General features: G+C 32.0%; 2 protein-coding genes and 1 long non-coding RNA gene across 3 annotated transcripts; 1 reads left to right on the top strand and 2 right to left on the bottom strand.

Moving 5' to 3' along the window:
- Positions 1 to 239: 239 nt before the first annotated feature.
- LOC110663697 (uncharacterized) lies at positions 240 to 894 on the bottom strand. The gene has a single exon (XM_021823095.2). It carries the CDS (start codon positions 787 to 789, stop codon positions 448 to 450), a length of 342 nt encoding a protein of 113 aa, XP_021678787.2. The 5' UTR covers positions 790 to 894; the 3' UTR covers positions 240 to 447.
- Positions 895 to 9,805: 8,911 nt separating this feature from the next.
- Positions 9,806 to 10,312, top strand: LOC131170514 (uncharacterized). Its single transcript, XR_009141271.1, has 2 exons — positions 9,806 to 9,994; positions 10,112 to 10,312. It is a non-coding gene; the product is annotated as an uncharacterized LOC131170514 (long non-coding RNA).
- Positions 10,313 to 11,337: 1,025 nt separating this feature from the next.
- Positions 11,338 to 13,191, bottom strand: LOC110663698 (protein PHLOEM PROTEIN 2-LIKE A10). The gene has a single exon (XM_021823096.2). It carries the CDS (start codon positions 12,864 to 12,866, stop codon positions 11,604 to 11,606), a length of 1,263 nt encoding a protein of 420 aa, XP_021678788.2. The 5' UTR covers positions 12,867 to 13,191; the 3' UTR covers positions 11,338 to 11,603.
- Positions 13,192 to 17,772: the final 4,581 nt, after the last annotated feature.

Below are 17,772 nucleotides of genomic sequence, written 5' to 3'. Positions count from 1 at the left end.
AAATTAAACACGAATAAATACAAGGAATAAATTAAACATTTTACCTATCATGTGAAATATAGAATTAATCTTTAATCTTCAAATCCTAGCAGTCTTTAGCCTGATTGGCATTGGGCTAAAAAGCTTTTTAGATACCCATAAACCAAACTAGCTTCCAAAAGCTAAAATGTAAAGATTATAGACCTAAATTTTACCAATTCAAAAACCCAAAAGCCTGCAAATAAAGATTATAGACCTAATTTGAGTAATTTATGAAAATATTTATTAAATTGATTCAATTCATTTGATCATATGCATAAGAGATTCAAACCCATCAAACATGTAACTCCCTTTTTGTTTAATTACCACTTGCAACCTCTTCCAAAATATTAAAGACCAATTCTCACACCATCCCAAAACCCCATAATTAACTTACCAAAACAACTTTGGCTTGGCCAACCAAATTAGCTAGTACTCATCAAATGCTCCAGTGCTCTGTTTCTTGCCTTTCCCTGTCCTTCTCCTGCTGCTGGTGGTGCCACCGTCATGCCTCAAGTTTCCATCGTTCATAATCAAGGGTGCGTCGTTAGCCTCATCGCCGTCGTCTTCGGTGGCGATACGGATGCAAGAACATCTCTCTAAGGATGCAAAAAATGCACTTGCCACACCATTGATGAACCACATAGCCACCCCGTCAAGCTTTCCACACCCAGGTGAGCCATGGGTCGATGAAGGCCGGACCCTGCCTTCGTCGGAATTTGAACGGAAATTGAAAAAGCCTGTGCAACTCGTGGAGGTAGCGGCAGCCATGAACTGGAAGATCAGGTTGTAGCAGCTGCAGCAGCAGAGAGAGAGAGAGAGAGAGAGAGAGAGAGAGAGAGAGGGCTTCGGCTTTGTTTTTAAGGTGTCAAGGAAGATGCAATAGGCTTGCTAATTATTGCACCATGGAAATTATGAGATGTGCACTAGTGACTTGTGAAAAACATATACTACCCATCAGATACATATGCAATTCAATTAATGTAATTTATGTCTCTATTGGGTGATTAGGGGCAATACAGTCAATATATATAAATGCTAATTTAATAATATTTAAATTATTTTCAAAATTATAAAATTTTGAGTTAAAATTTAAATTAAATTAGAAAAAGATAAATTAATATAATATAATAATTTTCGTACACTACGTTAAAAGAGTATTTGGCATTGGAGAGCTCAATATAAGTGATATGGGTTAAAATTGCCAATCTATAGGAGAATGACACGTGTAACCATATGGTAATCTTTAAGGATACTTAAATCCTTGATTTGAGAGTATGTAAGATCAACCTGCCCCAATTGATCTAGATAAAGATTTAGAAATTGAAAGATGAATTCAAGGAGAACATATCAAAACAATGGATTCGAAACTTAGAGAATAGATGTTCGATTCCGTTCAACTTTAACAAAGTAAATGATTAGTGGAACGTTAATGGAGAATTTAACATTTAGCGTTAGAATATGACCTCAAAAAGATTATAGAATATTTTTAATATATGTATAAATAATATTTTTTCTTTTACAAAAAAATAAATTATCGTTATAATATGAAAAATAGATTTCATGTAATTATAAGATATTATACATATGCGTATCAATAATAAATGAAGTATGCCTAACGCATATAAGGAAAGACACCGTTATCTTCTTTTTGCTAAATATCCATTTTGATTCATAGAAACCCTAACTTTCTCACAAGTTACTAATATAAGTGTTAGAGATTTTCAGTAAAAATTCATCTTTGTTTACATAACCTTCATTTTTTTTATTGAAGTCTATGTATTAAGTATCTAGGATTTACGAATTTCTAACTTGTATCAATAAGATGGTAAAATTTTCTAAGGTAATATATACATTTGAAGGCAGAATATATCATTTCACATCTGAATCTTATCAAAAACATATTTGTGACACTCTAAACATTTAAAATGTCCCATTATACATCTCAACTCTAATAAATATTCCATAATACTCTTAATTAAGATATCTTTCGAATCCTAATTAGCAGACTGAAATATATCTTGATTTCACTTTCTAAGAGTTGAAGTGTATCACAGGATATTTATAGAAATTGAGATGTATTATTAGACATTTTAAAGGTTCAGAATCTCACAAAATTTTTTAAATAAAATTCAAAGGTAAACTTATATATTCTATCTATTTTTTAATATAGGTATAACTCATTTATCTTTGATCTAATTAGATCTAATTAGCGAGATGAGTGAAAATTAGTTTATAATATTATTTTATTATAATTAAAACAAAAAAAAATTATTACATGAATTCATGTATTCAAAAATTCATAACAGTCGTTAGATTAATATATTTTATCTGATGATGCAGGAATTCAGAGAGTAAGACAAATCAATCTGAAGATTAACATAAATTTGTGTAAATAAAATAATTTTAATTGAATTAGAGAAATGCACTTACCATAATGCATGAAATTGACTCATTAATAATTATATCACTTCAATATAATTAAAATTAAGAAAAAAAAAAGTTAACAACTTTAATGCCAAAACTGATTGGCATTAAAATTGAAAGGTTAAATTTTTTTTTAAATATTATTTAATTTGTGTTGAAAAAAACAGTTTAAAAAATTTATTTTAATATTTTAATACTCTTATAATTAAAATTTATCAAAATTAATTTTAAATTATTGTTAATGCTTTTTATTAATATATTTAAAAAAGTATTGGCATTAAGAATGAAGCCAACATTACAAGCTGAAACTAGTATAACCTAACCTACTGAAAGGTCTATACAATGAACTTACCAACCTTGCCTAGCTCTTCTAAACAACTTTAGGTTACCATTTCATCTCTAAAGTCTAGAGCTTACCCACATTAATATCTTTTGATCCAAAAAAAGAAAAGGTTGTATATAGCAAGTGAAGTATTCCTTGTAAGCATATATTTCTTTCTTATCATCAGCATTATTAGGATGTGATTCTCTAAGTAATTCCATTAACAAGCTAGTATTGAGTCTAGTAATTAAACCCATAAAAGTAAGTAGGTTAATTAGATAGAAAAAGCTAAATATTTTTTGTTAATTAATAATTATATCTAAACGTTTCAATTTTGAATCACATAGATCGAGGGAAATTGTAATTAAATTTTAAAAATTTATAACAACAAAATGCGGATTTTAAAGTATTAATTGTTATTTGAGTTCATTTTGTTATTCACAATAAAATATATTAATTATAAATTTTTTTACTTCTTTTATTAATAAAATTTTGATTTTGAGATTTGATTACAACTATTCCCGAGCTTAAAAATAGTAATATATAATTCAAAATTGGAATGTTTGGAGATAAATGAAATATTTAATCTTTTTTTCTAATAAGTAAAAAAAGACGCAATTCGGCAATATTAGCTATTTTAGTGTTTATTTGGCATTGATTTTCGAAGATTAAAACTATTTTTCTGAATAAAAATATCATTTTAGGTGCAGTTAAAAAAACAGTTTGAAAAAAGTTATTTTGTTATTTTAGTATTTTTATGATTAAAACTTATCAAATTTAATGTTAAATTATTTTTTAATACTCTCTAACTAGTGTATTTTTTAAAAAAGTAATTTTTTCAACAGCAGTTCCAACAATAATACCAAACAGACCAAACAGACCTTTAGTAGTTGTTAGTTATTTTAATAGTTATTACATTTTTACTAGCTGCTAGTTGTTAATAATTAGTTATTTATATAACAATTTAAAGCAGAGATGTTTGATAAAATTAACTATTAAATATAAAAATAATAATATCATCTTATTAATTCTAATCAAAATACTCTTTTAACTTCTAAAAGTTAAAGGAGTAATTTTTTATAAACTATTCATTCGATCTTTAAACATTATTATAAATACTATATTATCAACTAGTATATATAAAAGAGTATCAAAATGTTAAACGTTATCTTAAAAATTATTTCAAAATAAGACCCGAGTATCATCTAACAAATTGTAGTGATGATCCAATTAGAACAAGAAGAACGAATTTTAATTATCAAAATATTTATATGTATGTAGGAAAAACAGTAGTGGACCAAGTGGCTTGCAAACTGATCATTGATTATTACAATTTTTCGTTTTTTTTTTTTTTAAAAATGATTACATATTATGGTAACTAATTGATCTATTTTTAGTTAGGCTTCAAGAATAAGTATAGCATAGTAGCAAATAAACAAATAAAATCAATTACTACAAATACTTATATGTGGACCTTACATTATAATTATTAAATTCTGTTTATGAATAGAATACAAATGGCAAATGTACCATCCAATTAATTAATTGTGTTGTGACATGAAATTGGGGTAGCGTGGAGAGCCATAAAGTATAATTGTCCCATATCTAGGACCTAATGATTAATGAAAACATATAATAAAAAATAATAAAGATGAAATTTAAAATAATGGAAATATAGGGGAAAGAAGGAGGTATAAGACTGCAAATATAATAAAAGAAGAAAAAAAATGATACATAATGATGAGAAGAAAAAAATAATAGTAAGGAGAAAGGGCATGTGCGTACCATCATTTGTTGCCCGCTTGGCCGTTGGGTGACCCATCCTTCCCTCATCCATCTAATAAAACCTAGCTACCCTAATAATAATAATAATTTTTTAGAAAAAAAAAATCGACACCAGCAAAATGTTTCCTTTGTCAAATCAATGCATCAAAATTATGAATTTGTGCGCCTGCACCAAAAGTCATTTTATTATTATTATTATTATTATTATAAAATAAATTATAATTTAATCCAAACTTTTTTTTTTTTTTTTTACATTTTAATCCAATCCCTCAGCGGCAGAGAAAGAGGGCTGAGAGTAGCTTTTCTGTTTAACATTTTTAATAGGTACATTAAAATTTAATTTTTATTGATTAATTAATCTCTTGAATTTTTCTGTTAATTTATCTAAATATTTATATATACATTAAAAAAAAAAGAAAAGAAGAAACAGGCTCGGTGCTGGAAAGGAGGAAAAGTCTTCATAATCTTCTGAAGAGAATTGAGAAAACATTATACAAAGAGAAACAAGAGGAAGCACCAGAGGGGAAGTTCGCAAATTCTCTTCTTTTTCTTTTCTTAAAATTTTGAAAGCTAATTCATAAATTAATAAAGGTTTCCTTTTAAAAATTCTTCATGAACGCCTGCCCAGGGATCTAAATCAGGAGAGGAATCCCTTTTAGGAGTATAACTTTTACATGGAGAAAATTGTCTTTTCCTTTTTTTTTTTTTTTGTTATTCTTCCTCTAGAACCTCTTAGAAAAGAGACATCATCATCAGCACACCTATATTCTTCATCACACATGCCAAAATCAAAGACATCCCTAATACTATTATTGGATTTTTCCTACGGGCATGGATCTACAAGATAAGAGAAAATATTGAGTGGGTTAGTTTGGGCAAACTCTCCGATGCTTAAGTTAGTATGGATACTGAGTAGAGTATAAAATTAATTAGAGTAAATAGTATATCTAACTGTTAAGGCTTAAGCTTCTTATATAAGCATCAGGTAGACTTAGATTTGTATTAAGATTGTGATAAAAGATTTCTATCTTGAAAAAAGTCCAATTATAATAGGATTCAGAATCCCTAATAAGGTGGGATACTTATCCTCGGTGTATAATGTTTGTATTAAGTTATGATTTTATTATTTGAGTATTTTTGCATAGTCTTCCATCGAGTATAAATCTTTAGATTCAATGTCAAATTATGTATTAAATGACAAAGCTCTGACCATATGATAGAGCCTTTTGAGATTTTTTGGCAAACAATTGCCTTAAAATTTTAAGCAAACTATCACTTTAAATATTTATTTTTAGAAATTTAAAGTAAGCACTTGAAATGCTTAAATAGAATAATCTTGAATAAAACTGAGATCTAAAACTTTTTCAGGTGGCTAAATGAATGAGCATCATGACACAATTAATTGTAATTTACAATAATGTCATGGACTTTTCATGTAATGGCAAGATTGTGAATTTGACAAAGAGGAGAACCATTAAGAAAATGATAGCAATTTTTTAATTAAAAATAGAACCAACCAATGTAGCAAGTGGTTTGGTGGGTGGCATGTTTCATAGTAAATGCCATGCAATTTATCACAATGGCACACTTGCAGTATTCAATAAAATTAAGGCAACTCTATATATGAGGAAACAATAGTGTTATTGTAAATAACTTACAAGGCTAAGGCCAAACTTATCCAGGGCTTATTCGTTCTCAAGCTAGCCCAATTTCCATTCTAATATAGTTTTGCAGGTAGATAAGCCCAACGACCAGCACATGAACAGTAAGCACAATGAGTGTGAGTTGTGAGACTTGTTAAACATCATGACCCTCACAAGCACCTTTTTCATCTGACTAAAAGGACATGCAGGAACCATCCCGTTCACGTGATGATTATGTTCACAAATCATGAGCTGATCGAGCTTGTCAAGCATGGCCACCATTATAGGCTGTGACTCATCTAGCCAGTAGTTTACAATAACCATGAAGAGACAGCTTCATGAGTTATTTCCCATAGATTTTTCTTGTGGATATAGACCTGTAAGATAAGAGAAAATATTAGGTGGATAGCTCGTGCAACTTCTCTAATACTTAAGTCAATATGAATACTAAGTAGAATATAGAATTAAATAAAGGAAACAACAGATCTGATTGTACAGGCTTGAGCTCTCTATATAGGTATTAGGTAGACTTAGATTATCATTAAGATTGCGATGGAAGATTCCTATCTTGAAGGAAGTCTAATTAGAGTATGATTCAGAATCTCTGATAAGGTAGGATATTTATCCTCAAAGGATAGTGTTTATACTAGATTAGGATTCTATTATTCGGATAGTTTTGGAGTTGCATTGTATCATATGAAATGCCCATTTATCCTTCTTATATAGATAGGAATTCCATCTAAATGGATGCTATAGGAATATTTTCACATTTTTCTTAAATAACAGAAATCATATAAGAATGAAAAATGACAGTAGTCATTAAAGAACTTGAAGAACTTTCAAGACTTTTAAGCATTATCTTAACAATCCCATCAATCTACTTATGAGAAGCTTGAACTGGATGAGAATTATTGTGAAGTTTCGCATAATTAGTAAGCTATTCTATAGGAATTAGCTTTACTATGTCATACAATTAAGTTGGACTTGAACCTTCAATGTTGTAGTAAGATTTGGATCTTGTAAAGCCATGTTGTAGTTTGGAAAGAAGGTGAGAACCACGCTTCTAGCATGGAGAGTGATTATGCAAGTCCTAATAATAGCAAGTTCATAATGAAGAAATTTCGTGTCTAATAGGGGAAGTTTGACAGTTACTAAGAAGCTTTATCTACCATGGAGACTTAAGACTATTCGTATTGCTCTAAAATGCAGGTGAGAATACCTTTGTGTTTTTCACTGTGGAATAAAAGGGATTGAAATCTCAAGAGTCAAATACTGTTCTACTATTGTAGATCTAAAAGTGCATTGATCCAAATGAGAGTTTGGATGTATTCTTTTATTACAAATCTTCTAGAAGAGTTGAGGAAATGAATAGTCCGTGTAAACGATCCAAATCGATTGTAAATATTAATTTCAAGATGCAACTACTTTTATGTGAGTACTTGATATATTAATTTTTAGCGTACTAGGTACATTCTATAATTTACCCAAAAATTAATTTTTACGGGGGAAAACCTCGAAAATCTTGGTTTAAAAAAAATTTATACGGCCTAAGTTAAAATCAAGATTTTTTAAACATTAAAAAAAAATCCCATTACTATCTAAAGGAGGCAAAGAAGTTCTTTTGAAGTCAATAGTATCCGCCATCCCAGTATATACCATGTCATGTTTTAGATTGCCATCTTTTTGCAAGGAGATTAATTCTTTGATGGCCAACTTTAAGTGGGGTCAATAAGCAAATGAAAGCAAAATGCATTAGGTTTCTTAGTCTAAACTCTGTGATCCTAAATTATTTGGAGTATTGGGTTTTCGGAAATTAGAAGAGTTTAATAAAGCTCTTCTAGCTCGTCAAAGATGGAGGATCATAAAAAATCTAAACTTTCTTTTATCGAAAGTGTTCAAAGGGAAATATTTTCCAGCTTCATCCTTCTTGCAAGCAAAAAATGGCAATTCCTCATCTTGGTGTTGGCAAAGTGTCCTTTAGGACAGAGAATTATTATGAGCTGGAATTCGTTGGCAAGTAGGATGGGGAGAGGATATTTTTTGCAAAACAGAAAAATGATTTCAACATCCTTTCCTACAAATCCAACCTCAAAAGAGATCATGATCCTCATATTAATTTGGTATCACAGCTTATTGACCAATCTACTCATTCATGAAAGGTGCAAACAATTAATGATAATTTTGAGGAGGAGGAAGTCAAAAACATTTTGTCTATTCCACTCTCTCTTTTCAAGCTAGATGACAGGTTAGTCTGGCACTTCAATAGGCAAGGCAACTACACTGTGAAATTCGAGTATTTTTTGACAAGAATTTTATAGAGCCGAAGTCAGTATTCCCATGCAACTCCAGGTCCTAGTTTTAATGCAAATATGGAAGCCTTTTGGAGAAGAATTTGGCACATCTTCTTGCCACCCAAATTATCTATTTTCCTTTGGTCTACTTTAAATGATTGTTTGCCATCTAATGCTACAATTCAGCAAAGATTGCAGCATGTTGATCCTTCTTGTTGCTTTTGCAGTGATGTGGAGTCAATTTCTCACATTCTATTTTTATGCCCACGAGCAGCTGTAGTGTGGTTTAATTCCCCCCTTTGCTTTCGATCAATGGCATGGCAGTCCTCCAATACTAAAGATTGTTAGATTAATTTAATTGCACCTTTGAAACATCACGTCGATGGGAAAATTTTTTATTTAGCTGACTGTTTTCTTGATGTGGCAGATTTGGAGAAGCAAAAATAGTCTAGTATTTCAACATTTTCAACAAGGGATAAAAGAGATTATTTTGACAGCCATTAATTATCTAAAGGAGTTCAAGGCAATTTTGATGATCCCTTTTGCTATGCAATACCAAGAACAAACCTTCTCCCCTTCATAGACTGGCCCCACCACACCAACCAACCCCACCCAACCCGCCGCCGCCCCCCCCCAACAAACAAAACCAAACTGGATAAAGATTGATTTTGATGTAGCTTGATAGGCATCAAGTGAAGGGTATTGTTGTTGTCATTGTTAGAGATTCTGTGGGGAAGCCACTTGTTTGGAATTGCAACTTGTATAATGCTATTTCTGATCCCCTTGTGCTTGAATGTTTGGCTTGTAGGGATGCCATTCTCCTGGCTGTTAACAAGAGTTTTAATTCAGTTTTGATATTCCTTGATGGATACAAGTTTTGAATGGTCATGCTATTCCCTTAGATATTCAAGGGTTGATCAAGGATATAAAACTTCTATCTCTGAATTTTTCTGCAATCTCTTTTGTTCATGTAAAAAGGTCTGAGAACAAAGTAGCACACTATTTAGCTGCAAAATCCATGAGGAAGCCAAGCTTATTTTGTAACTCATAGCTCAATCTAGCTTTGTACTAGACTCAATGTTTGATTAATATTCAATGAAATTGCAACCTTTAGACAAAAAATAAAACAAAGGCTGAGTGGTACGATCCACTTGATACATCAGCTAAAAAAAAAAAACTTGCCATTCTTTTTCTCCACCATCAAATCAAGGAGATCAAAAGCGAACTCTTTCCCATCACCATATGAATTATTGCACTGCTTGAGCTTTTTTTTGTCGTCACTCTTGCCTGGATTGTCCACCTACCCTGACATGGGTTAAGTGTCGAAATTGACATTAACCTACATGGAGCTTCATTCTTACCCACTGGCTCTCCATTAGAGTACATTGGAGATGGAGGATGTGTTGTGTGGATGAGGGGTCGAAATGACGACTGTTGGCGGACTAAGAGGAAGAAGACGACCATCATCACTGCTTCAGAGTCATAGCACCGGTCTTTAAGGCATGACTGTAAGTCGATCCACGATAAGACTTCTCTCTTCTCGCAGGACTTTCTTACTGATCATAATCAGCCTTGTCCTCATTGCTCTCTTTCTCCATTTTCACCTTTCCCTTGTTTATTTACAGATTCAATTAAGGAAGTGCAGTTGGCTAAATAATCCTCCTCTTGCTTGTGCTAATGGTGATTACTGAACTAATGCCTTCCCCAACACAGCGAGCAATCTCTTCTATTTTATTTTGGGTTTTTTTTTCCCCTTAATATGAATCAAACATTTGATTTTTAATGTTTTCTTTTCTATTTCACAAATGGCTACATAACGTTTGGCTCTTCGTTCTTGGGCATGTTGAATTGAGATTGATGAATGCCTTCTGCCATAGCAAACCAACCAGGCCAATGATATGTAAATGAGAAACAGCATAGTCAATAAAATTTTTTCCAAATTGCCAAGATTTAGAAAACTTTTTAGGAGTCCATTCAACAAGTGCACTATTGTGAAAATACGAGGCATTTTTTACTAAGAAACTCGAGCAACAAGAGTACAAATATAAGCTTTATATTCAACAGAAGCAAAAGTGCCTTTGTGAAATTATATCAGGCCTCCTCTACATGCCATGGACAACTCTAGCTTTCTAGCAAGCATGCATGCCAATCAAACTTGGCTTCAAAAGCTCTTAAAAAAGAATGTGCAGTTATCACATGTAACTGAAGTGTCATGCATGTTTTGCTACAACATTAGACCTGGCTAATCAGACAAAAAATTCTTGAAACCTCTATAAGAATGTTCTCTACTATGAACAATAGTGCACTTCACATCATAGACTGAGTAAACAAATCAAAAGGAAAACCAGTTGTTTATCTGAGCATTTATCACCTTCCCAATTCGCAAGTGTAGTGTAATCAGCAGCAACACTTTCAAATCTCAGGATTTGTTCAGCTCTAATCCTTAAAAATGATTCCTAAGTACTCTCCCATTGATAACACAAGTTGAAGAACTGCCTTGCTTCAAATTGTGAAATGCTCTGGTGCCCTTTCCTTTTGTGTTTGTTTGTGCGCAGTGACTTGTTTAAACAACAGATCTCTACAATGACCATTCCACCAAATTCCTTAGTATGATTAATCTACATGACATTAACTTCTAACCAACCAATACGAGAGTAAAGAGAGAACTAGAACCAAGTACGCAAAACAGTTTATGTTAATTCATCATTACAAATAATAATACTGAGTATAGTCCCATCACGCAAATAATCGTGGAACAGAAAATTTAATCATTTTTTATGATCAAGAGAAAATTATTTAAAAAAAAATACATTTGTACAAAGATTTCTAACAAAATATAAGAAACAGATAATTTTCTGAAGCTAAAGCCAACCATCAAAAGGAGAATGTGAGCTAAGATTACATTGAACTTTGAACTGAGGTTACAAAGACACACACACAAAGCATCTTTTATGTGGATAACCAGAAGTGCTTCGTTGGGAAGGGACAGGGATTTGATATGTATTCTCTCGTTGTTTTCTTATTGAGCAAAATAAATCAGACACCTCATAGAGTTCAATTCCGTTCTCAACCCATGACCAATATGAGCTCGGAGTTTCTTTTGTAATTCCTGTCATTTTAAGCAGGTAAGAGAACCCTAGTGCCTCCCATAACATGTAAATACAGGGCAAGACATATGGTAACAATAACAGATGTCTTTGCCCCAAAGTATCTAATAACCTCTAGTCCCCTATCTACAACCTCTTCATGAACTACATTAAGGCTTCTCTTCAAGCAATCTGATATTTTCCACAACAAGAACTCCACAATAGACCTTATTGTTCCAAAAGTCACTTTCCCAGTCACATCGAGCACAAACTTCCTATTGCTTGGCACAGCCAAAGTAGATGACACCTTTCCGATCCATCCACCATTCTGAAACCCTTCAAGTGAGCATCCGTCTTTCAAACATACTTCTTGCTTGAGACAATCATTTCTGGTTGCACTTGGTCCTTCGCTCTGCTCAACAATCGTACACGTAGAACCAGAGTTGGCACCTGAATTCAGGTGCATATTGGAATTTGTCAACACTTGATGAGATGTTTTAACAAGCGTTTCTACAGCACTATTACAGACCGAAACCAGAATGTCTCTCACATTGCTTTGATGATTCGGATTGGTCATGCCAGAGAACAATTCATCAAAAGTGTTGACGTTCATTGTCTTGTCAAGATAAACAGCAGTTGCTGTGCTCACAAACTTCTGTATGCATTCAGCTATAAGTTCCTTGCACCGATCATTACAAACCACACTAACCCATCTAGGTATATCAGATATGCTCGAGCCACTTTGATCCACACCAGCTCCAACATTAGAATGAAACCCCAAAACCAAATTCTTGGCAAAACTACCAACAACAACGGAAACAAACCCAGTCCCAGCATTAGAGAACAACCTATCCATTGCCTTATCAGTGAAACGCGAATTCATTGAACCTGACACTAATCCATCATCATTTGCCGACTCCGATTTATAGCCTCTCAGAACCCCAATCGTCAACGCCTGAGAAAACCTAGTCAACGACTGGGATAACTCATCCGATTTAACAATCTTAGAAATTTGCTTGATGCTATTAGGAATTTCGTCCGAATCGGACTGCAGAAACTCCTTCAAGTCCCTGGAAACAATGTCAATCGTCTCAGCAGAATTGGACATCATTTCAGCAATTGAAATTAGGGTTTTAATAAGTTTGATCAATCTCCTCCTTTTCTTGACCACGGAGGGCAAATTATACACCTTGTAAAGTCCATAACCAGAGACACCAGAAACGGCCAGTAAAATCAGCCATTTCGTCTTTCTCTGGGAGAAATTGAACCCCTTCTTGGTCAATTGAAAATCCATTCCCTAGGGCTTGGAATTTGGAAATTGGGGTGGGTTCCTCCGTGTGGATGGAAGGCTAAGGGATATATAAAGAGGAGAATATATAGAGAATCGAGAAATCTAGGGCTTCGTATCTTCTCCTTTGGGTTGTTGTCGGCATGAAGCTTTGGGCGTTTATAGAGGTGGTGAGGGACGGCAGATGGTGGCAGTTAAGAGCTGTAATTAACGATCAATTAATGATAGTACTCTGGTAGATGAGATTGTGAAGAAGCTATTAATAACAGTTAATACAAAAATTAAATGCCACATGATTTTAGGTGACGAGAGCTGCAGAAGGCAGATGAGCAGGACAGGGGTAAATAATAGTAAAGGAGAGTAAGTAATTATTTGATCTCATTTAAAAGAAATGTATTAATAAAAAGTAAAGATAAGTTTTATTTATTTTTTTAATTTTAATTTTTTTTATATTTAATTTGAAGGTGAAAAGAAAAATAAAAGTTAGGAATATTTTTATTTATATATTTTTTAATTTTATTTTTTTTTTATTTTTTTTTTAAATATAAAAATTATATATTAATTCTCTTTATTTTTTTATTAATTCAGTTATTTTTAAACATTTATTATAATACCGTTACTTTTCTTCCTCTTATCTTTTCTTATCTTTCCATTACTTACACTTTTCTCACTTCATATAAATATATCCTTAAGAGTAAAAGTCCCTCATAACTGCTCGTTGTCACAAGTGGATAATTATTATATGAATCAAGGGTACTAAAAAATAATATATTTTTAAAAATAAAATATTAATTTTTTTATAAATTTTTAAAAAATTAAAATTTTTATATTTAAATAGAGAATATATGTATATCGAATATATTTAATAATCTCTCATTTTAAATTTAATTATTCTTTTAAATGTGTATTATCACATGAGAATATGTTAAATAAAAAAATATTTTACATTAAAATTAGCTCAAAATCAATTAAAATGTATGAAATAACCGTAGGAAATTAAATATAAATATTTAATTTAATTATTATTAACTTTATTTTCATATGAACTTGAATATTTTGTAGTCATACTCATTTTTTCAACTTTTTTAATGAGTGTAAATATATGCTTTTAAAGTTTATTTAATATATTTTATTTATATGAGAAATTGCGATTTGTAATTTATTAAATATAATTTACATCTCTTTAGCATAGTTTTTCATATAAATTTTTATTAAATTGTAATTCCCTATTCAAATTATATACATTAAATAAATTTTAATAAGTGCATCTTTACATCCCTTAAAAAATAGTTTTTTAAATAAACTGACATTAAATTTCATTTTTAGTCTATTTAATAAATAAATTAAATTTAAATTTACTATTTTGTTTATTTAATTTAGCAATTGAAAGTATATTATTTATATTCGAATTTTTATTTTCCTAACCTCTCTCTACTGAAAAAAAAAATCAATTTATAAATAAATTAACTATTAATTTGTATATTAATATGTTAATTTTATTTTATATATAATTATAAATAATATAATTATAAAATTAAAATATGTAATTATATAAAATATATAATTTATAGTTATTATAATTTAATTAATAGTATAATTATAATTATTAATTAACTATTATAAGCTTTAAGCATAATTTAAATGAGTTTAGATGATAATTATTTTTTTTATAATTTAAGTAACTAAATATACTGAGTCGAGTTCGAGTAACCCGTTAAAAAAATAGAAGGCTCTGATTGTATATCCAGTACCAAATCAAAAGAAAACCGGAACGCAACATTGACGTTGACTACTGACTTGTGAAAATTTCCAGAAAATGAAACTTCCTGATCCCGTCCAAGTATCAAGAAAAGGACAAATTTTCCTAAGAAGGTTTGCTTTCGGAATGTTTTCTTTTGATTTCCTTTTATAAATTTATTTTTGTTCTACGTTTCAAAGGTATATTGGATCTCATCTCCTGATTTATCAAAGCTATAATGGTCAAGTTTACACCTCTAACAACCAACTTTGTTAGTCTTTAATCTACCCAACTATACATAGCCCCTGACGTATTAATTAGAGTATCTAATTTAAAGCCAGTCTATATAATTGTAATTTATTAGAGGGGCACAGAGCCAGAAAATTTTTTAGGGGCCAATAATAAGTAAAAATAATATAAAATATTAAATTATAAAAATTATAATAAAATTGTTATAACAAATATAAATATTATAATGATATAATTTAATTTGATTGATATATAATTTCATAATATAAATTATAAACTCAAAAGTTAAAAATAAATATAAATGCTTTGCAATAGCATAAGATTAAAAAATGATAATCATCAAAATTAATAGAATCATAAAAAGTTTGAAATTAGTAAAATAATTAATCAAATATATCAATTAAAATAAATATATTTGATTTATCTAAAATTTGTATAAGAGTTAAAAGTACTAATTTTTAGGGATGACTGTGACGACCCGCTCAGGGGGCCCATCACACTGGTGCACCGTGAACTTTGGCCACGCGTACACCCAGATATCATCCTTGCCGAAGGGATTTTCTTTCGCCTCCCCCAGGATTCGAACCCACAACCAGACGGCCTTTAAACTCGGTTGGGAAGCATCCTGAGTACCAATTGAGCTACCTGAGTACCAATTGAGCTACCAGCTCAATTGGTACTCAGGATGCTTCCCAACCGAGTTTAAAGGCCGTCTGGTTGTGGGTTCGAATCCTGGGGGAGGCGAAAGAAAATCCCTTCGGCAAGGATGATATCTGGGTGTACGCGTGGCCAAAGTTCACGGTGCACCAGTGTGATGGGCCCCCTGAGCGGGTCGTCACATTAAAAATCATTACCCCAGCCATCTGTCTAAAGAAGTCGGCCATTTGTTGGAACATGGCCTGTGGAGGCTGAGCGCTCGCTTGAGTGTGAGCAGATTCTCTCATGCCCCGCCTCACCGCCGCAGTGGAGCATGACTCTCCACTTCCTCCTCGACTGCCCTCTGAGATGAAGGATCCATATCCTATTCAAAATAAGAAAGATAAACAGATCTGCGTTAGTGTCACCTCGACTCTTACAAATGCAATGCATGGTATGGACTCAATCTAGGCCCAGAAACGCCTAAACCGTGCTCTGATACCACTAAATGTGACACCCCTTACCCGACTACAGTGTAGCCGAGCAAGTTATGCCACTCAGTGTGCCGGAGCACTCTATTTTATCTTAAATACATTTTTATCGTAGTTTTGAATATAACTTGTTAAATATAATTCATTTTAAGCCATTTATCGAAATTACTATTTATTTGAGGTTCCGAAAATTTTAAAGAAAATCCGGCGGAGTACCGGCTAAAAATGGAGAAAACAGTTCTTCGGAACCTGTGAAAAACACTTCCTATATTCATTTTCCATCATCTCAACTCCATTTATCAAATTCTCAACAATGTTCAATCTCAGTTCTCATTCATCCATCTCATATGAAACCATGCATAAATCATAGATAACATTCACTTTTCCATTTACAACCACACTTTTCATTATTTACATGAATATCAAAATACATTACATAAGTTTCAAATACATATGAGAAAATAAAATCAATTACAAAATACCAAAATGACATCTGGCGTCCTACCAATGCACTGCAGACAGTGAGGTGACACAGACACTATGCAGAACTGCAGGATGGACTTACTCAATTTGTGGTCTACTGGCTCTCGATCAGTATCTTCAGTACCTACGCGTTGCAAAAGCGACGCGCTAAGCATAAAGCTTAGTGGTGCAAATAATAAAATAAAAAGAAATAATATGCAATATAAAAATCATAATTTCTTAGCCATTGTGTTCATAAAAACTGAATAATTACCAACTTAATGTTTAGTCGAGGGCTAATTACGTTTTATGATATTAACTTCTTCATGCATTCTGTTTATTTATTTTCTTCCTGATCTTGAGTTTCTTTGTATTCTATCGTAATCATTCCTGATATTTAATTTTCGTATTTTCTTTAACAATCGATTCGATTCTGATTATACTTTTCCATGCCCAAGTAACCTATCTTTGGGCGATCGATCGATAACGGTCGTTGGCACTGGACACCGCGGTGCCTCGGGCCGTCATACCATGGGACGCAGAACGTCAACCACGTATGCAGTCAGTATGGCTAAAAAGCCATGATATCACATAATCGGGCATAAAAGCCATGAATACTGGCATAAAAGCCAAGAAAGTGAAGGAATTGCTTGGGAAAATTCTGCTCAAATTAAGGTTAGTGCTAACTCTTACATTTTTCTTTTTATTCCATGTTAGGAAGTTCAAGTGAATAAAAAATTGTTAAGAAATTGAATAAAAAACTTATGTAGGAGTATGTATGAATGGTGGCAGCCAAGTTAGGGTTAGGGTTTTGATGGTTTAATTGCAATTAAGTTGATATATTAATGTCAATTAATGCATATATATGAATTGGAGTTTAATGGAGTTGAATTTTTAAGTTTGTATGAGTAATTGGTTTGGACATTAGGGTTTGGAAAGGTGAAATTGTGACTTAGCTTTGGAAATGGTTAGAGGACTTTTTAATGGTCAATTAGTGACCATTTTAGGTAGGTTGACCCTAATTAGAACTGAAAAATGGGATGGTAAAGTGAAAGTATAACCGCCTATGGATGACATAGGGACTGAAATTTCAGTCCCTTTGCACTGCCATAACTTGGGCAGTGGTAGTCCAATTGAAGTTTGGCCAATTGGACATGAAATTAGGCTTATAATGGCACATTTTTACTGAAGAAACCATGCCCAAAAGACCAAAGCAAGAGGACCAAAACTTGGCCCCAACTGAACCCACAAGCGCCTCTGCAGAATTGACCAAATGAACTGTTCATTTGGCCATAAGTCACTGTAGATTTGGTCAATTGGTCTGAAATTTTTACAG

Source organism: Hevea brasiliensis, chromosome 2 (assembly GCF_030052815.1).
Source record: "Hevea brasiliensis isolate MT/VB/25A 57/8 chromosome 2, ASM3005281v1, whole genome shotgun sequence".
NCBI classification, from domain to species: Eukaryota; Viridiplantae; Streptophyta; class Magnoliopsida; order Malpighiales; family Euphorbiaceae; genus Hevea; species Hevea brasiliensis.
This window is presented reverse-complemented; position numbering and strand designations above follow the sequence as displayed.

Excerpts from the sequence above, each read along its gene's own strand:
- LOC110663697 (XM_021823095.2), bottom strand. The coding sequence starts at position 789 with ATGGCTGCCGCTACCTCCACGAGTTGCACAGGCTTTTTCAATTTCCGT.
- LOC110663698 (XM_021823096.2), bottom strand. The coding sequence starts at position 12,866 with ATGGATTTTCAATTGACCAAGAAGGGGTTCAATTTCTCCCAGAGAAAG.